Source organism: Spermophilus citellus (genome assembly GCF_964194105.1).
Source record: "Spermophilus citellus genome assembly, chromosome: 2".
Lineage (NCBI taxonomy): Eukaryota > Metazoa > Chordata > Mammalia > Rodentia > Sciuridae > Spermophilus > Spermophilus citellus.
The window spans coordinates 206,412,475-206,436,003 of NC_138183.1; the positions used below are offsets into that span (position 1 = coordinate 206,412,475).

At 43.2% G+C, this 23,529-nt stretch overlaps 1 protein-coding gene and 1 long non-coding RNA gene across 13 annotated transcripts in view; one reads left to right on the forward strand and one right to left on the reverse strand.

Moving 5' to 3' along the window:
- The window catches only part of TEAD1 (TEA domain transcription factor 1), a 258,092-nt gene that overhangs the window by 61,389 nt on the left and 173,174 nt on the right, over positions 1-23,529 (forward strand). Inside the window, exon 1 of one of the 12 annotated variants that reach the window (XM_081278667.1) lies at positions 7,008-7,209. The exons of 9 other annotated variants lie outside the window; for them this stretch is intronic. Coding sequence is in view for 1 of the 3 variants with exons in the window: in XM_081278670.1 (XP_081134796.1) it covers positions 7,256-7,270 (15 nt within the window). In the remaining 2 variants the exon portion in view is untranslated. Of the gene's footprint in view, positions 1-7,007; positions 7,271-18,729; positions 18,863-23,529 lie in introns of those variants that run through there. 2 more of the 12 variants (XM_081278670.1, XM_081278668.1) reach the window with 2 other exon arrangements.
- LOC308640796 lies at positions 16,023-19,301 on the reverse strand. The gene is made up of 3 exons (XR_014020354.1): positions 18,913-19,301; positions 18,688-18,830; positions 16,023-17,953 (listed from the first exon to the last, which is right to left on the reverse strand). It is a non-coding gene; the product is annotated as an uncharacterized lncRNA (long non-coding RNA).

The window sequence follows — 23,529 nt, forward strand, 5'->3', positions numbered from 1 at the left end:
TGTTTCTCTTATGTGAAACAAGAGTCAACTTGGAGGTGTATATAGTGGAAGACTTTTAGGGATGATTAAGTAATTTATGTGGCAGAAACCTGTAGAAGAAGAAATAGTATACATGTACCAGCTTCTGACAGAATGGAAAATGGAATTAGTGAAGAAAGGCAATTACCACCCAGTACCTTCAGAGCTGACCTCTTAGTATCAATAAAGGGTAGGAGCTGAAAAGAATGTTTTCTAATCTTAGCCCAAAGAATAGGTGCCCGACAATGGATCAAACTGCAATTTAAACTTCTGTTGCTGCGAAAGAGGAAAATACTCCCTTGACCTCATGAGAATTGGAAGAGGTGATGTGTTTAAACCCCTGCATGGAGCCTGGTACCTGAGTGTTGCCCTGGGGCTGTCAGAAGATGACAGGGAGCTTTAACTCCATGCGTGTGCAAATTCTGGAAATTACCTTGCTCACAAATTGCTCTTTCCCTCAAAAAGGAGATGTCAGGAATCTGTCTGGGACTTCTCTGCAGTTGGATCCTTTCCCTTTCAGTTTCAGGTTAGACGATTTTTGCATTTTAACTACTCCTGAAGACAGCCCCGCATAGGACCTCTGATAATCAGGGCAGTACTCAGCCCTTCCCTTTCAGCAGTTATTTCGTGGATTATGTACTTATTAAAGGTGCTAGGTGTGGAGCCAGGTCATGAGGACACACCCTCTCAGCGACAAAGGTGCTGCCTTCATGGAGCTCCACGCTGGCAGGACAAGGCATGTGATGTGCAAGGCCATGAAGCCTCAGGAACATGCAGAGGGCTTTCCAGGCCGACTTGGACATCCAGACTCCACGGAGGAGGGAATGTCTCTGGGACCTGAAGACACTTGGAAGGATGCAGGCAACAACTGTGTGTGTGTGTGTGTGTGTGTGTGTGTGTGTGTGTGTGTGTGTGAGGGGGTCATCTGTTAGCTACTGTGTTCTTCACCACTGAGTTACATTTGGATTCCACTGTAGGTATAATTCAGTTTGATCTGATTTATCAATCTGTCTTTTAAATTGTAAACTCTCTGGACAAAACTCTTCTCATTTGCAAAATTGAAACTTTCCACTTACAAGGCTGAAGCTCCTGGCAACCACTGTTGTACTCTCTGTCTCTATGAGTTTGACTATTCTAGTACCTCATCTGAGTGCCGTATTTGTCCTCTTACCACTGACTTATTTCTCTGCGCATTGTCTCTTCAACCTCTTCAAGGTTGCCGTGTGTATCAAAATCATCTTCCTTTTCAAGGCTGAATAATATTCAAGCTCCCATTTTATTTTAACCCCAAGCATGTATGAAATATTCACCAACCAGTGATGAGCTCTTGAATCCCTTTACTGAGAAGTCACTCATTTTTCCCCCTCTCCCTCTCCTCAATTACATATTTTAAAAATATTTTTTTAGTTGTAGTTGGACACAATATCTTTATTTATTTTTAATGTGGTGCTGACGATCAAACCCAGGCCTCACGTGTGCGAGGCAAGCGCTCTACCAATGAGCTACAACCCCAGCCCTCCTTGATTACATATTAGTTCCCAGACATCAGTGCAGTCACAGGGGTGGTGGTGGTGGTGGTGGGTGAATACAGAGAGCACCTGTGCCTACTCCCCACCCCAGACTGGACTGTCAGGAAGATCGACACTGTCGATTACTGCACAACACCCGTGTCAGCGTCAGTGTGTATTAAGTCCTGTGGGACTTCAGAGGATCCAGACAGATGCTACATGCAGAGCTGAGGAGGGTGTTACCACAGAGGTGGCAATTGGCCAAGGGGAGAAAAGGCGTTTCAGGCCAGAGGAGCAGCGTGGCAGGGGCTGGGAGTCCGTGTGTCCATATGTGCAGTCTAGTTTGAGAGCTACCAATTTAGACTCGAGTCAGGCCGTGTGTTCAAATCCTGGCTCTGCCTCCTATCTAAGCAATGTGGGGTGATTCATTCTCTCATCTCCCAAATGGGAATAACTGTAGTACTTTTCTCAGAGGATTGATGTGGAGATTACATGAGTTCAGACACATAAAGTGCTTAGAACAGGCCCAGGTACAGAATGTACACTACCGAAGTATTAGCTGATGGTAATGTTGCCACTGTAATGTTTGAGGGAACAGCAGGCTGTCATCTGTGTGTTTGACAGTTGTAACTACACAAAGAAGAATTCAAATATCCACTTTAAAAAGAAAGAAATTGGAATCATTTCTTAGAAGTTGCAAAAACAATAGAATGAGAAAAAGTCTGACACAAAACCCCGTAATGTTACTGTTCTAACGTGGTAGCCATTTCCTTTTCCTTTTCAATTCAGGTAGCTCCTTCCAATAGTAAAGTTATGATCACTGTAGATACATAATTTTGTTTTGCTTTGGGATTTATTTATTTATTTAGTGGTACTAAGGATTGAACCCAGGGCCTCCTATATACTATGCAAGTACTCTCCTGAGCTACATCCTGGGTCCTTTTTTAATTCTTATTTTGAGACAGGTTCTTGCTAAATTGCCCAGACTGGCCTGCAACTTGGTGTCCTCCTGCCTCAGCTTCCTGAGTAACTAGGAATACAGGCATGTGCCACCATGCCTGGGTGCCCTTTCTCCCCCCCCCCTCCTTTCTCCCTCTCCCTCCTCCTCCCCTCCCCTCCCTCTCTCTCCCTCTCCCCCTCCCTCCCCCTCCTCCCTCCCTCCCTCTCCCCCCCCTCTCTCTCTCCCCCTCCCTCCCTCCCTCCCTCTCCCTCTCTCTCTCTCCCTCTCTCTCTCTCTCTCTCTCTCTCTCTCTCTCTCAATCTCTCTCTCTCGTGTTTTTGGTGTTGAGGGTTGAACCCTGCTAAACATGTGATCTACTTTGAGCTATATCCTCACCCCCTGTTTTGCTTATTAAAATGGGATATTGGTTGAGAAACTTTCCCTCCTGTTTCAGCCTATTCTTTTTTTTTAATATTTATTTTTTAGTTGAACACAATATCTTTTATTTTACATTTATGTGATGCTGAGGATTGAACCCAGTGCCTCGTGCATGCTAGGCGAGTGCTCTACCACTGAGGCACCACCCCAGCCCCTCAGCCTATTCTTTATTCTTGTAAGTGAATGTCCAATTTTCTTTTACATTGATATATGGTGACTTTCCTAGTCATTTTCCTATTCATAGTATTATATAGATGGTCCTATAATTTACAACTTTTGCTCATAATTTTTTTTTCTCCCATGTAATTTTCCCTTTTTGGTGAACTTCTGGGGTCAGGATTAGTAGGTCAAAGGATTCGAGCCTTTTGAGGCTCTTAGTGTAGCTAACTGGCTCTTCCCATCATATCCGGGCTAGCACACTCCCCACATCTCATTACTACTGGGGATGTGATTATTGTCTTTAAAGGCTTGCTCGTTAGTCAGTATGAAATAACACCTTACATTGTTTGAATTTGCCATCTTTCTCCCTCCTACTGAAGATGCTTATTTAGCCATATGGCTGTTCTCTGTGTGAATTGGTCATTTATCTCCTTTTCAGAAGTTTTGCAATGCAGAGGTGAGTCATTTAGTGTTAGTTTTGCATTGGAGAACCGTTCACATGCAGGGAGTTAAAAAGAACAGGCACTCCTTCCCTGCCCTGTAGTAGCAGGCTCTGGTTCTGGCCATAGCTTTCTGAAGAAGCAGAAAGTAGCATCAGCTTTTGCCATGTGCCAGCTCTGCAGGGGTCACAGCGGCCAGAGTCTACTCTGCAGCTGCCTTTTTTGGTAAACAGAAAAACAGTGTGCCTGTTCCTGAGCTTGGCTCTAGCATGTGCTCACTTCATTCATAGGGTCTCTCCTCCTCCTTACATCCCATGGGCACCTAATGCAGGGTCAGCCCACATTGGGTAATTTTTCTCCCATCAAATATCAGAGGGTGGAATGAAACTTCCCTGAGGTCTGTCTTCCCCTTCTGAGTCTGTGCATCATTCCTGTTAAGATCTTGTAGCCATTCTTTGATTACTTCTAGTGGTGGGAGGTTCACTATGTCACAAAACCGACCCTTGGGCTCAAGGTGATGTGGACCTGGGTTTGAATTGCAGTTTGAGCACCAACTAGTAGTATGATTTTAGACAAATAATGTTTTAAAGCTTTATTTTATTTTTCTGATAAGGGAGATAGTATTACACCTCTACCTCATATTGTTGTGATGAGGATTGAATAAAACAATGAAAGCCAAGTTCTAGAATATTAAAGAGTCAAACTCATAAAGTGGGGAGTAGGATGGTGGTAGGGGGGACAGGCATGTGGGGGAAGGGTACAAAGTTTCAGGTAGGAGGAATAAATTCTGGGGATACCTTATATGATTTGGTGACTACAGTTATTAATAATGTTTATTTCAACATAATTAAAAGAGGATTTAAATTCTTCTCACCACAAAGAAATGATTTAATATTTGAGGCGATGCACATGTTAATTAGCTTGATTTGTTCATTCCACAATACACGCATATGTTGGAACTCAGATTGTACCACACATACACAGTTATTAAAAAATAAAACTTAAAAAAAGTGAAGCCCTAGGCCCCATGCCTCACATACAGTGTTGAATCAGTGTTAGCTGTGAGTATTAATTTCATGGACGGCTGCAAGGTATTTTTTCTATACTTTGGCCGCTATGTTTGTTTTCATGAGCCCAACCGGGTCTTTCGATCTATCAATTAGGATCTTGCTCATTTGGCACAGAAGTTGTAGTTCAGCCTCTAGCTCCCTTAGTGGCTTGGGTCTCTTCCCTAGCAGAGATGTGGGTGGGTATTACCTTTGTACTTGTTCCAGCTTGGGCCACGACCCAGCTGCTGGGCTGGGCAGGGCTCTAATGTGTCTAGGCTAGCACCTTCTCCACTTTCAAAGACTGATTGTACAGGCCCCATGTTTGTCTCCTTCCCCTGTCTTGGCTGTTTTTATTTTATTTTTTTCCTGCCTTGGCTTCCCTAGTACAGGATGGACAAAACATTTACAGGAAATGAGACGGTGTCTACTTACTAGTTATCTGTGCCTTTCCACCAAAAATAATTTTGTTTAGCAAAAAACAAATGGCAGAGATTGTACTTCTGGGTGTGTAGCAATACACCCAGCCCTCTGACCACACTCAGTCAGTACCACTTCCACTGGCTTTGCAGATAAGCCAGGAGGAGAGGGGTCCAGGGACCAGGGAGGCTCCAGCTCTGACACTTCAGTATTCATCCCTAGATTTTTTTTTTAGCATTTCATTATTTTTGCTTTAGCTTGCTGAGAATATAGTTGCTGATCTGAGAGTGCCTCAAAGCCTCCTATGATTTAAGCAGATAGCTTTTATCCTTGGGGTACCAGCACCACTGATATTAGTTCTATGTTCATGATTCTTACTATAAAGTTCATATTTGTGTCTAATCCAACTTACCGTGCTTTGTAGAGAATAACTTAGGTGAAATGGCCCCCGCTAGGCGCCTTTGTAACTGCTTCCTAATAACTGTCAATTTTGGTTTTAAAAATAAAATATTAGGAGCCAGGCACAGAGGCACAAGCCTGTAATCTCAGCTGTTCAGAAGGCAGAGGCAAGAGGATTACAAGTTCAAGGCCAATCTTAGCAACTATGTGAGATCCTGTCTCAGAATATAAAAAGGGTTGGAGATGGAGCTCAGTGGTAGAGCACCCCTGGGTTCAATCCCCAATATTGCCCCCCCCAAATAAGGAATTCAGTGAGTTGAAGAAACAATGTTGAAATGATGGTAAATAAGATTTTAAACGGTGGTCTTTGAGGGATTGGTTCATTTGGAGATTAACACGTTTATAAACTTGGATCTAAAAAACTGCTGTGAACACAGGTGATATTTTAAATATTTAACAACCAATCTGGAAGGGCAATGAGACAACGGAAATCTCTGGAAGCTCCAGATTTGCCGAGCGTTCACCCTTTACCTGTTGAACCATAAGACGACCACAGAGTACTGGGAGAAAGATGGGGCATTCGGGGGGCTTGGGACATTGACTAGACTCTTCCAGTTCTTGAAATTGTTTCAATATTTTAAACAACCACTTTGGGTCTATTGGTGGGGTCCTGTGGGGGTGGATGGGGAGAGCACTGAATTGCCTTTGGCAGGTGGCCAGAGGTGCTGATGGGTCCGATGTTTGCCCTCTCTTCAACTCACTGCTGAGGGGACTTTTGTTGTACTGGACCTGATTATCTTCCAAAAGGTGCTTGGAAAGTGTCACCTTGTAATTTAGGGCTGTCTGTTTGGAAGCACTAGACATGCCTCCTTGTTCAGAAAGCACTTCATATGTACACTGTGTGAGAGGCACACTGTCCCTGTCTTCTTGGGGTCCCCATTCTGTACTACTGGCTTTTAAATTGTTCTTGTATTTGGACTTTAGGGACTTGTCCTTAGGATGTTCGACACAACAGGGAAGAAGTTGTGCCAAATCCAAATGTCCAGCTATGGAGAAATGGAGAAATAAATATTATTCTGGTGTCTTCGACCCAGAATAATATAATCTCTTAAAATTATCAATACAATGAATTTCTTGGGACTAAGGAAAATGCTGAATGTGAAATCCCCAAAATTATAATGAAGAAAAACAGCAAGTTATTAGTGCAAGAAAACACATCAAAATGCATGGTTAGCACGGATTATTATTTGGTGGTAGAATGTGGGTATCTTTTGTCGTCGTCTTTGTATGTTTCTCTGTTTCCACGTGTTTTTGTCATCTGTGGGCATTAACCTTATGAGAGGTGCCCCAGAAATAGTCCATCTTAAAAATCCAATTAAAGGTTTTGAAAATGATTGTACAGTTCGTGGACGAATCTGTTGAGTTTAAACCTGGAGAAGCACAACTTGCAGGTTGTGTTTTTTGCCTATAAAGGAAGGTGCTGACTAGGTGGGATAAAAATAAGAGCCTAGGTCAGCCCCTTGCTGCTGCTGCTGCTGCTGCTGCCACCGCGGTCCAGCTCCCCCAGGCTCCCAGACGGCCAGGCTTCCAAGAGGCCCTAATGGGCTTGTTGAAAGGCTCCACTTGGCTTCTTATTAATGTCCCTCTCTGAGCGGGCGCTCTGCTCTGCTGGCTAACCTTGTCAGAAGGTTATCCCGGCTCTCCAGGGCTCAGCTAATTTTAAACCTGGTCAGCCAGTGTGGTGGCATCACACTGCAGAGACACGAACAGCTCCCTGGGAGACACGGCTGGGAAAGGATGAGTTGAGTCCACCGTGTTTTCCTCCTCCTCCTCCTCCTCGTGTAAGTGACCAGGCCCGATGAACAAGCAAAGAGAGCTGGGATAATAATGAGAGTGTTTATGGTAAAAACCAGGATTATTAGAGATCTTTTAGCAATGTCAATACTGGTTGGTAATTGCTTGGTGTGATGTGCCCGCATGCAGTGTGTTAATTCCGACCACACAGGGAGCAACAAGGTGAATGAGATGCTGTCTTCCGGGGAGTTAGACTTTGGCTGTTTTTAAAGACAGGATGAAAGCAGTGAATTTCACTATTTATATAGTATTCTTTTAAATTTATAGGACTCCCAAACTCTACTGGTGATAGTCCTTTGTGGAAGCTTTTGATTGATTTGACTGGGAGAAGGCTCTTTCTTAAAAGTTACAATCAATCAATAAATAAATAAATAAAAAGGAGAAAAAGACAACTACACGGTTTCTGCCTTTCTGTGTGTCTGCTGCTGGTCTCTCTGCCACTAAAATTGTCATTGAAAGCCTTTTGAGCACTTGCAATAGGCAGATTCTTGTTCAGAATACTGCTGCATCTTAGAACGCTTGTCATCCTGATATTTTAAAATGAAACATGAATCAGTAACTACAAAATAACATGGCATCGGGGAACCTTTCCCTAATCAAATTAACTTAAAATAAAAAAAAATCCTGAGTTTATTTTATTTTTTTTTCCTTCTCCCCCAATTACCTACCTACCTTTCAGCATCTTTGGGCTGGGAATCAAATGTGCCATGAGAGATGTTCCAGAAACATTAGATAGGTCTTCCTTGGCCAAACCATTCACAGCTTCTCTCACACCCACAGGTTGTAGTGGGAAACTTTCCTGGTCTTGGGATTTACCTTCCTGGCCTGAAGGAGGGCATCTTTTCTTGTAGCTGGGTCTGCACCCACCCACTTATAAAACAGTTGGTAGGAGCAAATTAAAGAGGCCCTGTTCATGGAGTAAACCAAGATGAAAGAACAGTGGATGGAGAATCAATAACATACTAACCCCCTACAGTGATTGAAGTGAACTTTATTTGAAATATCTAGGCTGCTCCCAACCACATCAAGTCAGCATCGTTCCTGCACGAGGGTAGCCCAGGAGTGGACTTTGATTTCATTTTAGGGGGGAAAAAAAGAACAATGAATACATGTTTTTTATTAGCCTTTTGTTTCTTGAAGGTCTGCTTCTCCTGGAGTAGGCCTAATTAGCTCTGTCATGTTTGGCTTTAGTTTGGAGAAAATTAAAGATGAGTAATATCAGGAATTTGTAGAGTGGGGATACTTGTTAAAATTTTCTTTGACCCAAATCTGACTTTTATACATAGTATTATGTAAGCAGGCTAAAGAATACCCCATTTCCAGCTTGCCCTAAGACAATGTTTTTAAAAGCACATCCAAAGTGGTTAAGTATAATGTAAATACATGACTCTGATTGTCTGCCAAGTGAATGAGTTATTGCAGGGACTATCTCGGTGATGCTAAGAACATGGTGATGAATTTAAACTACATTTCTTAAAACTCAGCTCATGCCAGGCTTGGTATTGCACACCTGTAATCCCAGCTACCCTGGAGGCTGAGGAGGGAGTATCCCAAGTTCAAGGCCAACTTCAACAGTTTAGTGAGACCCTATCTTAAAATACAAAATAAGTTCAAAGGGCTGGGAATGTAGCTCAGTGGTAAAGCATCCTTGGGGACAATCCCCCGTAAGGGGGAGAGGTGAGGGAAGAAATCCAGGCTATCTTTGACTGCAGTTCAAATGTCTTCCGTTTTTCTTCCCAGGGCTTGTCTTTCTCACCTCCTGGACACTACTCTTCTGCTCTTGGCTGGATACAGGCAGGCCCGCTGTTATTTTTGTGGTAACTTGATACTTGAGCTGAGCACAGCCCCCAGGTTCCTGGGGGTGAACTAGCCCATAGCTGAGCCACAGTTCCCCAGGCTGAGCAGCTGCTGAGGCAGGGCTGGGGACCTGGACAGGCTGAAGTGGTGTTGGGGATCGGGGTGATTGGTGAAGGCCTCAGATTGTGGCTTAGCAGGTGGCAGGACCTTTCCTGGTTGGGGGCCAGCCTGAGATTCAAGAAAAACACAGTTGGTTATTAAGGCTAGAGGCCAGCTAGTTAGGGTTTTTTTGGAAACAGAAGGAATATTTTGAAGCCAGTGAATTTTTTATTTTGCTCTGTGGGTTTAGTTTAGGGTATGCCTGAGGCAACACTTGTACTTGCTTAAATAAGGGTTTCTTAAGAGTCACCAGCATTGTATTTCTTTTTATGTCCAAATAAATTGAATGTGCTAGGGTTGGTGTGCAAAAATGGATAGCAGGATAGCACAGAGTTCCCACCTTCTGAAAATCAGTGATATAATAGGGAAGGAGACATATTTAAGCAGTAATTATTAATTATAATTATATGCATTTGTTCAATAATTACTTGAGAGCCTGCAGTGTGTCAGGCATGGTTTTAAGATATGTGCCTGCCCACACATTAATCTGTAAACATTCAGCTAAGATAATGTTTATAGTCACTGTCATGGAAACATCCTGTTAATACTTTACCTTGGTCATCTCCTTTAATCTTTATAGCAGGTAGACAAAGTTATTCATTCCAATTTTGAAAACTTAGAGAATTAAAATCCAAACTCTTTGGAATTAAAAAGCCTTATGTATTCCTGATGGGCTTACTGTGCCATAGGGGTTTATTAGATGCACGTGTGATCCTTGCAACCATAGGGATGCTGACCCAGGACAGCATTTAGCAAATATTTTGAGAGTTGAAGCAATCCATCAGGTACTGGGAAATATTATGGGAAGAAATGCCCAGAGCTTACTGATGACCAGGGAGACAATATCTTAAGAGAAGTTAGAATGAAATGTACCAGCTATGGTGTTGGAAGTGTCCTTGAGGTGCCTTGGGAACACAGAAGTGATCTCTCTGAGAGAAGCCAGCTAAGGCTTCTCACATGATGAATTGGTGGCTTTAGTCTTGAAAAAGATCAATAGACATTCAGTAGACAGGCTGCCAGAGGGAGGAGAAGCATTTGAGCAGAGGACGCTGGACACCTGAGAGGGTGAAGAGGCAGCCTGAGTGTCCAGGCACCCTGGAATTGTGTGTGTGTGGCTGGAATGTAGGGCTCCTGGACAGATGGCTGAGATAAGGACCATGGGTGCCATATTGTGCAGTGGAGTAGAAAAGGCATAGGGATCTGTTGAAAGATTTTTAAATGAGTGTATGATCAAAGTCTTTTTCGCATTTTAGGAAAACCTGTGTGGTTGCAGGATAGGATAGGAGAGAAGCTTGCAAAAATACATCTCCTGGGAATTCCAATTCAGTACTGATGGCACCACAGAATCTATATTTTCAGGAAACTACCTATATCACCTTCACGTGCAACCAGCCTTAGGAGCCTGGCAGAACCAGTTGCTGGCAGTGGGAATGGTGGAAGGAGGCAGAGCCTGGTTAGGGAGAGAAGGTGAGGTCCTCTCCTGAGACAGGAGCAAGGGTAGAGGGGTAGAGGGGTGGAGAGGAACAGAGGGGATATAGCTGAGAAATGGAGAAGGGGAAGCAGAAGCCTGGGCTGCAGACCCTCCCTGGGTGCCATTTCACCCAGATTCTTGGAGAAGCAGCATCTCTGAGAGGGTCTATGGGATTGGGTTCCCTCTCCTTGGACCCAGGAAATCTTTTTTTAAAATTTTCTTGGATACTTTTAGAGAAGTGACTTTGGAAGTATCAGTGCCCTGGGTGCCAGATCAGTGTTTAGGTGATGGTTTCCTTTTGATCTCTCAAGTCCCATCATGTGTGGAGTCACTATTAGGCAGTTGGCCCTAGAGGGAGTCAGCTCTGGCAAATGTCCTTGGGAGGGAGGACTTTAGTGGCCTTTTGTAGGTATAATTGGAAATGGATTACATTTTAATTCAATGGAAGGCATTGAAGGTTTATCTTCCTAGTTCCTTTACCAGAATTAGCAGAATCTACAGGAGGAAATGGTCCTGGAAAGAAATATAAGCTCCCCACCCCTTCCCCAAAGACTCCTGTGTGTTGCCGGGGGGTGGGGGGTGGGGGGGGCTACAAAAATGTGGATTGAATCAAGATGTGGCCTTTGCATTTTTCCCTTGGTATAACTGCCTCATTTGTTTCAGGGGGAGGTGGTGTCAAAGGTGAGGAGCAAGGAGTCTGATGGATGGACACTGTCCCCTAAAGCACCTTGGGCCCCTGGGAGGTGAAGGCAGGAGCAGTTGGGTACCTTGATGAGTAAGTCCCTCAGTCTTTCTTGGGCTGGGGTCTTGCCCCACTGCATGCCCTTAGAATCGGTGCCTATGGTCTGCAAAATGGATTTGATTTAGAAGTTTGGGTTCCAGAGCTGGTCTGTACACATGCTGGTTGCTCTTGGAAATTGGTTCACTTGAGTGAATGGCTAATTGCTGATGTGGGAACAGCAGTTATTCAGGTATGCTGCCTCATCCAATCTCCAACCAAACCAAGGTTGTTTCTCCTGCTGAATTTGAACTAGGACTAAGTTTACATTTAGAGGACAGGGATTGGCTTGAGAGTAGAGCTTTAATTGGCCCCAAATTTGCATCCCTCTCAATGTGAGACCTGTTTTACAGCTGCTCCATCACTGTGTCATTAGTAAGTTGCAGATTGTATTTCTCATTTGAAGGGTGGGGACTTGGTTGTATCAGTGGTCATTGGGAACCCATGGGCATTTGTAAATAAGCAATGCTGTATCTTTTTGGTTAGTTTTCACATCAGCTTTTGTTGGCATTAGAGGCCTTTGCTGGCTGTGTGTGAGCCTGTGAGTATCTGTAGGCATAGCAGCCTGTTGAATGTTTGAAGACAAAGTGCAATGAGCATTTATCAGAAGAGCTGAGTGACTGGGTATTGAGCACAGTTAATCCCATGACTCTGAGCTGTTTAAGCAAGCACACCTGTATAAACTGTCACTGTCTCATGAATTGTCACTGTCATGCCTTTATAAATTTGGAGCACTTAAGGGATGTGCCACATTGTGATACTTGAATTTATCTAGAGAACTATTCTGGCCTCAGACCACCCTGAAAATGGATTTGATTTAAAAGTTTGGATTCCAAGTTGAGAAAAAGTCTATTCTTCATCCTTTATGTACCTAAATATGCACGCATAACAATGTGCATGCTCATGCATGTGCACATACCTTCAGGAGATATGCACATAGTCCTGATGTTCCTGTCTGTTCTGTGCAACAGTCCAGACCTTGGTCATGGCCTTCAAGTCCCCTTGTGACCTGGCCCAGCTTAATCGTTCAGCCTTTTTCACCATAGCTTGGTCCTTCCAAGGCTTTGTGCTTGGCCCTGTCCTTGCCTCATTTGCTCCACTAAGGCTCTTCTCTGAACGAACCTTCCCATGTTCTTCTGGTTATCAGACTGGTAAGGCCTGCTCAGCCTTCAAAACCATCTTAAAGGCTGTCCCAAAAATCTGTCATTGACCTGAGGGACAGAATAAACACCTGGTTCTGTGCCCAGCAGTATTTCAAGTATTCCTCCATTGCAGCATGTGACATCTTGTAGTCATTCATGTATTCATTCCTGTATTCACCTATTGACTCATTAAGTGTCTATTCTGTTATCATTTGTGGGGCAGCAGTTAGCATGTGGTAGGCATTCTGTTGGATCTCTAAGGAATGAGGAGTCACTAAAGGCATGGACTGAACCATTACAGGTCTCAGAAACCTGTGAGGGTGACAAACACATAGACAAATTATTCTGTGTGGTGAGTGAGTTTATGTGCACTGGCCAGCTAAGGTGCTGTCTGTGGGGACACAGAGGAGGCAAGGAGGGATCAGGCCAAGCTTCCCAGCATGGCAGGTGGTGGTTTGGGGTCTTGAAGAATAATTAGTGTCTCCTGTGAGATATAGGATGTCTGCTGAGGGCAGGGGGAGAACATTTTCACTTATGTCCATTTCTGGGGTCTGGCACATGGGTGGGGAAACACAGCAGGTGTGTGTGGGGTTTCAGTAAATGCTGTACCACATTAAATTGAAACAAGTCACTAGGAAACTGAATTTCCCTTCACATTTATACCCCATCTTATTTCAGAATGAATTTAAGGCAGCTTGCAAGATTATAAAATAGCATACATTAAAGAAAGAAGGAAACCATGGAATAAAATTTAGGGAACTCAGTAAGGAAATCAGATTTGCAGATCCAAATGGCCCAAGTCTTCTCCAAGGGGCTTGCCTATAAATTTAGGCTGATCTGTTGACCACAAGGTAAAAACAACAACAACAACAACAAAAACTTGGTTTTGTGGTTATAGAACTTTCCTTTGGGATCTTTGTAAAGAGCAATCCCTGTGATGTGATGAATGACATCCTCAACACCTTTAGAGTAAATCAGGTAACCAATCTCAAAGAATATTTCTTCTAATCCTTGGTGTGCCGACAGCAGCACATAAAAGTATAATTCACTAAAAGCAAGTTAATTCAGAGGTCCTGGAATGAGTTTCCTCTGAGGTAACTATAGAATCAGAAAGGTGCTAAAACAAACAGGTTAGCTTTTTTTGTTGGATTTTTCCAATTTCACTGAAGTACAACTGACATACAGAAAACTGCATGGGCCATCAGTAGTGAGTGCCTGTATTTTTCCGTTGTGAGCACATTTGCATCTAGAACTGTTGATCTGTATCAACACGACCAACACCTCAGAAGCCTTCCCGTGCTGCCTTCTGTCAGTACTCTGAACCCCCAAAGGGGCATCTTCATTCCTGACTTCCAATAATATAGATTAGTTTTGTCGGTGTCTGTGCTTGGTATGAATGGATGTTGAGTATGTGTTCCTCTAACAGTTTATTTCTCTCATCCATGTTGCTACTTATAAAGGCAACCCATTTGTTCTTAATGCTGTGTTAACAGCAGTGTCCCCTAGGAACCTTATGATGGAAAGGCTTTCTGCCTGTGCTGTGCAGTACAGTAGCCACTAGCCACATGTGGCTGCTGAGCTTGTGAAATGTGGCTAATGTGACTGAGAGGCTGAGTGTTTTGTGTTTTTTTTTTAACCTTTCTTAGTAATTTGTGTTTAAATTTGCCTGTGACTCTTGCCTATGGTATTGGATAGTGAAGTTGTGTAACGTTCTATTTTGTGAATATGCTGCGGTTTATATATCTTATTGTTAATTTAAAAAATTTGGCAGTTCCTGGTTATTATAAGTAATGAACATATAAACATTCCTGTATCTGTCTTGGTGAAGATAAGCATGTGTCTCTTTGGTTTATATATATATATATATATATGATTTGGAATTGCTGAGTCAGAGGGTATACACATGGTTAGTTTTTGTATGTAGATACTACTAAAGAGTTTTCCACAATGTGTCTACCAGTTCCCCCTCCTATCAGCTGGCTTGAGAGTTCTAGATGTTCTACCTCCTTGGAGACACTGGTATTATTAGTTGTTAATTTTAGCAATTGTAGTGGCTAAGTAGTGGTATCACATGATTTTAATTTGCATCTGTTTGGTAAGTAGGTTTGTTGAGCAAACCTTCATTGGCCATTTGATTATCTTTTATAAAATATTTGTAACTTTTTTCCTGTTGTGTGATTTCTTATTTTTGTAGGAATTCTTTAGTATTAAGATTGAGTCTCTTGAATACATGGGTTGCAAAGATCGTCATTTTGTGGCTTGCTTTTTATTTTCTTAATGGTTCATTCGATGGAAGGAAGTAAATAAATTTTAATGTCTATTTTTACCTTTTTTCTTTTTTTTTTGAGACGGGGTTTGAGGATGGTCTTATAATGTTGCCTAGACTAGTCTTGAACTTCTTTAAAAATTTATTTTATTGTCTTTATCAATTGCTACTTAACGCAGACTTCTTAAATTTGTTAGCAAGATCAGTCATTTAAAATACACATGAGTGATCTGATACCATGGACTGATATTTCTTTTTCGGAATGAACATGGTTTTCTGACAAGCTAACAATAAAACCTCTGTTCAGTGTTCCAAATATATAAAATGACACATGTTCGAAACTTTTTATGATAACTATAATAACCAAGTGAGTCTTGAATTTTTAATTTTAAGACTATCCTCTTGCCTCAGTCCCCTAGGTAGCTAGAATTATAGGCACACATTGACCATGTCCAGTTACATTCTGTTCTTTCAAAGTAATATTTGCATTCTTTAATGTCATATAGATAAATTTGCTGGATTTTCTAATGCATTCTTTATTGTTTTGCTTTTTACATTCAAATTTAAAATCCATTTTTGATTGGTTGTATGGTATGGTGTGAGGTAGGGGTCAAGTTTATTTTTTCCTTGTCATTTATTCAAAGCAGTGCAGTGTTAACCTTTATCACAAATTAAGTGAATGTGTATGTATGTTTGTTTTTGTTGCAATCCATTGGTTTATTTTGTATATCTTTGCTCCAATACCATCCTATATTCATGAGTATACTTTATGATGAGTCTTAATTTGGGCCACTAAAAGTCATTCAGCTTTAGTGTTTTTCTTTATGATTGCATAAGAACTGGATTTATTCTAATAGGTCAGTTTTACCTGTCTCCCCCCTCACCCCCATCTCATTTTTATACGGTGTCCTAATGTTATGTGACATTGTCCTAGGTCCTTGAGATCACACAGGTTCTGTTTCTGTTCCCTAGGAGTTAAATTTATGATCATGTTTTAGAATTCAAAAAATATCCATGTATGATTTGGGTGGATAATCAGGATATGTACGCTTAGATCCTGAGAAATGGATAGGCTAGCCCAGTACCCATGTGAGAAGGTAATAGTTGAATGGGTGGGAAGGGGAAAAAAAAGCATCATGATGAACCAACCATATGATGATGACCTGGGGCTGAGAGGAAATAGGAGTTTAGATATTGGATCTTGAGGCAAGTGCTGGTGAGATCCATGTGGATCCATTGGACCTTCATTTTATTTTTTTAAATAGGAATGGAGGTTGCATACACATCGTGCTCTGGTAGGAATCACAGTATATTTATTTATTTATTTATGTGGTGCTGAGGATTGAACTCAGTGCCTCACGCATGTGAGGTGAGCGCTTTACCACTGAGCTATAGCCTCTGCCTCGCCATTGGACCTTCAGAGGACATTTGAATGCCAGCCTCTATGGAAGAGGAACCAAAGAGCTGCTTCTTTACAACTTAGTCCCTTAAAGTGTTCTCTTGATTTAAGTTTTTCTTGTTGATTGGCTTATGCCCAATGAGATTCCCCTCCATTCAGCATCCCTGTCTAAATTATCCAGAATAGATGGAGGCATGGCAAGAGAGAGAAGTATTCTAAGTCATGGATCCTGAAGGAGGCAGGGGGCCATTTTTGCACATAGAATAAGGCCATTTCTGATGCAACACAATTAGAATTCTGAATCAGCCCAGGAGCCCGAATCTGGGCAGGTCAGCTGCTGGGCTCTGGAGTGAGTCCAGAGCTAACATATCATTAAGTTAGCTGGCAACAGACTGTAACACTGGGTGGTGAGTCTCCACTGGCCTTTTGTAAGTAGGGGTGACTCCCTAACACTTACCCATAGACTTGCCACCCAGGCAGTGCACCCTCTGGAAATGGTTGTTATAGGGTTTGCCTAAACACAGTGCATATATTTATATGGCGTGTTGTTGTCTTTTAAAATACGAGCTTTCTACGTTTAATTTTTAATTTATAGCCATTGTCATTAAAAATGCTAACATATCCTGATAATCTGATGGTGAACCTTACTGAGAAAGTGATATTATGCATAGGTTAGTGGCTAAGGAGGGTTATTTTTCCTGGTGTTTGTTTTCTTTATTTTTAGTAAGCATCATGGTTGGTTGGTCCACCTGGAATGTTCGTTCACTCTGTAAACCTATTAGAACCAGGGAGCTATTCTTGGTGTTTTCTTTGACTCGTGAGACAGGGCTTACAAGTTTGCCTTTTGAATTACTGACAGCTGCTTACCATGGATGCTGGTGTTTTGAAGCTGGAAAGAAGTTTCTGTTTGTGGGTGTGCAGTGTATTTCTGGGGCTTAATTGCCCACCTCTTGGGGATCCATAACTTGGGCTGCAGGTTCATCCAGCTCAGGTTTCCCTCTAAGGCTCCCCGCCTTGGCATCAGGTCTTTGCATCAGAATGGTCAGATGAGTAGATTGCCTGGCACTGAGAACAGGGCTGTGTCCTGTTGAAGGAATCCACCAATGAAGGAGGACAGTGATCAGCTTGACTGGTGGTGATGATGGGGGAAAGGAAGGAGCAGGCTTTCTATTCTCAATGGCTGGCAGGTTTGTTACGGGGAAGGGGAAGGTAGTTCCCCTAAAAGCTGATAACAAAGTGGTTCCATCAGAGCTGCATAGCATGAAATCAATTAGAGCTGTTCTTGAGCTGTCACCTGGGCAAGTACTTAGGGCTGATCAAACTGAGAATTAATTAGGGAATCTCAGGATGGTAATGTTAAGTCCTCTACTGGGTGCTCAGAATTGGAGTCTTGGTGAAGAGCAATGGGCTTGTTGATCGTATTCTGTTGATACGGAAATGATTTTTGAAAATGAGAAGGAGTAATTATCCACTCCTTCCTGCTGAAAGTAGAGGGAACCTGTTGACAATTGGAGTATATGACACTGAGGTTCACTGGCTGCTCCTGGCTGCGTGGCAGATGTTGCTTCAATTCTCAGTGTCTGCATTCCCTGCGAGTTCTGCTCTCTGACAGGGACGTATGTTGTGCAGTTCCATTGATCTGGTGGTTGCTGGCATAATCTAGGCTGCTGATCCTCACCTGTACTACTCAGGCCACTTGTTAGCAAGGTTGGCTAGCATCTGAAATGGTAGGAAAATCATTACATGCCCCACTTTACATATGCAAAAGTGATTAACCATCATTAGTGCCTGACATTCCTCCCAACTGCTCAGGGAGGTGAGTCAGTATCATCACTATTCATTAGCAATTAATTAGTCTGTGTTCCATGATGTCAGTTATGGACAGAGAATTCAGCTCTGCTACCTCCCACTGTCTAGTGAGGGTGTAGTGAGTCGGAAATTCCCGCGGAATACGCTTTCCATCTGGAGAAAAGGCTCCTGGGCTTGGGTTCTGTGAAGTATATGATTTGGGTGACTTATTTAGATCTCTGGAGCCCCTAAGAAGGGGATAACACCCCCGGGGGCGGGGGGGTGTCAAGCAGTGATTAAATAAGATTCTGTAGCCAAAAGCTTCTGTCATTGTGCTTGAGACCTGGTTCCCTGGGAGAAGGTGGTATTTGTGTTTGAAATGCCAGGTCACATTGGGAAGCAGATCATCTTTTCCCTTAGTTGTGTCCACACCCCTCCCCGCTTTTCTTTTTTTGGGGGGCAGCTTTTCTCTTAAGAGAAAAATCTGGGCTTTCATTAAGATCACTGTGACCTTCGAGGCATCAAATGCTCGGTTGAGTTGTGTACTATAAATATCATTCCAGCCGCGTGACACTCTCTGGACCCTGTAGCAGCTCCCTCCGGGCCCACTGCTGTCGCCTCCTGATCTTCGTTCCTAGCCCATCTCCCGAGTGTTTCCCACTCACCACTCACAGGTTGGCTTTGGCCAGCATTCATCCCTTTGGATTTCTCCCTTGGCCGTTTCTTTGGCTTCTGGTCTTCGCACCTTTGCCAGTTTGTGTTCCTTAGAGCTTTCCTGTGGTTGCCTTCTTCTGGTTCTTTCCTTCCCCTTGTGGTCAAAAGAAAAGGGAAATAGAGAAGGTAAGATAGTTTCCTTACAATAAGGCTTGTTCTTTACCGAAGAGGCTTACCTCTTAGAGGACCCAAATCTGACTCTCCCCTGCAGCATAGAAGGACGTTTGCTTGTCGGAAATCGCAGTCAGTTCTTAACGAGGAGCTGGTTGGCTGGTCCAGCCTCGATCTCCCCTGAGTCCTCCTGCATCTTTCTCATGTGCTGATTTCTTTCAGGGCTCTTACTCTTCATGTGGAACTTTGGCCAGAGTCAGTGTGAGGGATGGGAAAGTAGCCCAAACCCTTCCCCTTCTCACTTATATATAATCTGGGGGATGAGCTCAATCCTGTCGTTCTCAAGGACTGCCCATGTCATCTGATTGTTGGTTCATTCTTTCTTTTATTGACTACTTGTGAGCCGTGTCCTGTGTCAGCACTGGGGGGACTATGGTGAGCCTAGTAGTCTCAGTTCTCCAGGACACTGGGGTGCAGGTGATGGGAGCCATGGCCATCTTACCCAATTCTATTATGGGCAGAATCTGTAGGAACACAAGAGGGTAAGTGACTGAGTTGTCTCCTTTGGGAGTTTACGATGGAAACTGAGGCATACAGATACTACAAGGGCCACAGGGTTCTGGGTGACTTGAGTAGACAGAGAGTCCTAAACTCCCGGGGATGCCTTATGGGCTATGAAGTAAGACACCAGCTAAAACAGGGTTTTTTGGTGACCCTCACATTCAGTGGCATTTCATTGAGTCTTTTAACCATCTGAAAGTGGGTGAGATTCTTAACGTTGTGGAAGACTCACAGGAATTAAGATTCAGAGGGAGCAGACCCCTCCTGTCTCACCCCTTGGCGGGTGCTCGCTGAATGAAGTTGTGTCAGGAATACAGGTATCTGAGGGTCTCCCCCCAAATGCCCGCCCCCAAGAGCTCAGAACAGAATGTGTGGGTCTGAGACACATCATGCTCATTCCCCTGAATCCCTGTGACCCTTCTTGAAGGGTCTGTGGACTGTGAAGAGATTATCCATTTAGGGAATGTGGCTGGTGGGGCAGTTAGATTCACTCGCATCACTGGGAACAGCTGTTTTTGGAGTTTATTAGAGCATGGCTGGGAAGAGTTTCAGGAAACAAGGAGCTTTCAGAAAAGTGTTTGAGGGAAGCTGAGTTACACTGTTACGTAATATTCTTTTTTTTTTGGGGGGGGGTCTATTTTCAACAAAAAACTTACCACCTCCTTTCTTTTCCTTGGAGGTATGCTATGGAAAGGGTTGTTTCATTGAACCACCCCCTGTTCAGAAGAAGAGGGAAACTATTGAACCTATTTAAAAAAACAAATGTTTGGATTTCGGTGAATCTTAGAAAATTTTCATCAATTAAAAAAATTTTAATTTTTAATTTTACTTTTATGGGTGCATTATGATTATACCTAATAGTGGCATCCATTGTGCCATATTTATACATGCACATTACATAACTTATCAGTCTCCTTCCCCAGTTTGTCATCAATTTAACTTTTCCATTTAGTCATCTGAAGACCTCAAGAAGATCCTTTGTAAGTCTACTTCCCAAAGTGAACCATGAGGAGGGGACATTCCTTTGCTTCTGCACCATCCCATTTTGAGTAGCTATTTTGGGATCATAAAGAACACCATTGTCTAAGAGAGGATGGACTTGAAAATAAGTGAGCGACCGCCTGGTTTCACAGATGACAGAGTATCTTCACTCTTCTCACTCTTTATGAGTTTAGTGAATTTTCTGTAGGAGGACTGAATTTAACTTCTAATCTCCTCCATTTTACAAGCGAGAACTTGAGCTTCTGAGAGGTGAGTTTAGTTGGGCTGTGTGGCTCATGGTTGAGTCACGTTTGGAAGCCAGATTGGTTTGAATCTTAATACCACGTCACCCCGTGCCCTTGTACCATGTTCTTTTTTGTTGACTGAGTTGAAGGAAGGTGGATTACCTTGCTCAAAGGATGTATGAGGGAGGTGAAGACATCACTTCTGCAGGTATAGATATTCTGCACATAATTTACTTAATTAGATCTTAATAAGTGGAAATTTATCTTATACATTAAAAACTGAGGCAGCCTGGGTGGTGGTTAACCAGGTCTGTGTATTTTTAGGATACTCTGAAAGTGTAGCTAATACTCAGAGCCAGTGGATACAAGGACAGTTTCCAGGATGAGGTGGATTTTGAGCTGAGGGATGGAATGCCAGAATGGTTATTTCGGTATCCAGCCAGTTCCAGTCTTGTGATCGGAAACTCTCTGCCCATACAGGGCCTCATCTTACAATTGGGTTGTAAAACCAAGGGCCTGAGTAACTCTGTGGATTATATATCAGGTGGTGTCTGGGGCTGTGTGCTGGCCCAAGTCCAGAGTAGGTTATTCCATCCTGCGGAACTCTAGTTGACCAAATTACAAGCGCCTGGATGCAGAATTCTTCCCTTTGAGATAAATGCATGAAAACATGGGAATGTTTAGAATGGAGTCTGGACTTCCTGCACAGGTGGAATAATTAATGCTTGTTGGTGTAGTGTTCCCCAACCAACCAAGGACTTGGGACTGAGCCTTTGCGGGAACTTGGAGGGACTGTTGGCAGCACCCTGCTGCCTGCCTTCTGTGATAGTTCACCTCTGTATAGTTCAGCTGGCAGAAAGTCTTTACTTTTCTTGGGAACATCCATAGAATGGGTCTTCTCCCTCTACTGGGACTGACAGTTCTCCAGAGGTGTTTCAGTGTCTGAGGACTCTAGACATGGGCTGAGGTGAAAAATAGAGAAATTTAATAAGCTCCGAAACCAATTGCACAAGACACAGTACTAAAGAAACCACCCCTGAGGTGGGAGCTTGGAGGTTTTAGGGATCAGAAGTTCACCTCTGGGTGCCATTTATTGAGAATTGTGGACAAATTGGAATGTGCTCCTGACGGGTGGGCAGAGGATGATGGTGTCTGGTCTAAAAGACAGGCATACACAATAAATAAGTGTTTTGGGAGAGATTTGCTCTCCTAAGGGATGGATGAATGTTCAAGGGTAGATTGGTAGAAGTTAGGTAATTAGATAATGGTTTTTAGTCTAATAAGTGGAAGAATTTCGGCGTGCAGGCATGATGGAGGCCGTCAGTACTGAGGCCTTAGTGCGCCCCGTCATTGGTGGTGTCCAAGCGTAGAAAGTTGAACACAATATCTTTTATTTTACTTATTTATTTTTAATTATTATTATTATTTTTTTATGTGGTGCTAAGGATCAAACCCAGTGCCTCAAGCATGCGAGGCAAGCACTCAACCGCTGAGCTACACCTCTAGCCCTGGTTCTGTATATTTTGTTGTTCTGGTTTTTTGTTTTGTTCAGGGAGAGGTGAGGAGGGAGAAGATGGCTAGCCACTGCCAAAGAGTTCCCTCTAACTCTCTCTGTCTCCAGTAGGCTGCCCTGGTGCGGGAACAGACTCTAGGACAGTGTACAGTTCTACTCTTGTTTTAGAAGACGCTTAGATCCCAACACAAAATGTAATAGCTTGAGAATTCAAAAGGCCCACGCCATAGGCATCATAGAGTTCACCTGGGGGTCAATTGAAAACCCTTACTTATAGCATAATTTATACCTTAAGGTCTGCTCGTTTTTGAAGTCCTGTGTAAATGTACGCCGTGTGTTGGTAAGGGGTAGGAAATACTTTGCTGACATGTTCTTTGAATGATGGCTCAGTGGCAACATTTAAAGGCAGACAACCTGAGGGTGGTTCTCCCCCTCCCCCAATCCCTTTCTTTTTAATCCACGTGTTGCCAAATCTAGAAAGCTGTCAGGGTGAGAAGCCAAAAGCACCCATTAGTGAAACTATTAATTGTGTGATATTCATGTGTGCCTCAGGGTTTCTGTACCAGGGATCTGTTGAGATTTACTGGTGGCAAGGGACCGGGGCACTGGATGCAGTTTGACAAGCCACTTGCTCTCAGGTGATGGTCCTGGTGATGACCTTGGGATGTGGATTGGTTGACCAGCGCTGCTTTCCTCCTGGGCACTTCTGTTGAAATATTGCACATATTTGAGAGGGTGGGCGGGAGGACACAGGCAGTGGTCACAGAAGCCCTCCCTATTCAGGCCCTGTGCCTCCCCCTTTACGTTAATCCCCAGGAGCAATTATTCTCCCCCTTTTACGAAGGACTTTGAATTAATGATCTGATGTCTTTTCAACAAAGGAATATTGATATGTTAGTGTGTAGGACAGCAGGGAGTACTGGATTAGATCCTTTTCACATTGGTGTTAAGCCAGTGTGACATTTGTTTAGAAAGCTTATCCCTTTATGACCATAAGTTTTATGCATAATTCAAGGAGAATTAATTTTTGCAAAGATTTCTTTTAGTTCTCTAATCTTCAGTACTATAGAAAAATAAATGAAAGAGGGCCCCCCATGTGATCAGGAATCAAGAGACCAAGTGCCCCATGAAGGTGTGGAACACTTCCTCAAGTGTGCCAGGCACTTGTGGTGGGTGTTGTAGAAAGACAGGTGGGGAGGATGTGGTCCCTGCCATGAGGTTATCATTTCGGAGCTGAGTGTTAAAGTGACCTGACTGTACAGACTGAGAGCCCTGAAGATCAATGCCAGAGGTCCAGGTCAGCTGGCACAGCTGACTTGGTAGGATGAATAATATGATAATAAAATAATCTTCCTCCTGCCTTCCTCATTCCTGCCACCATC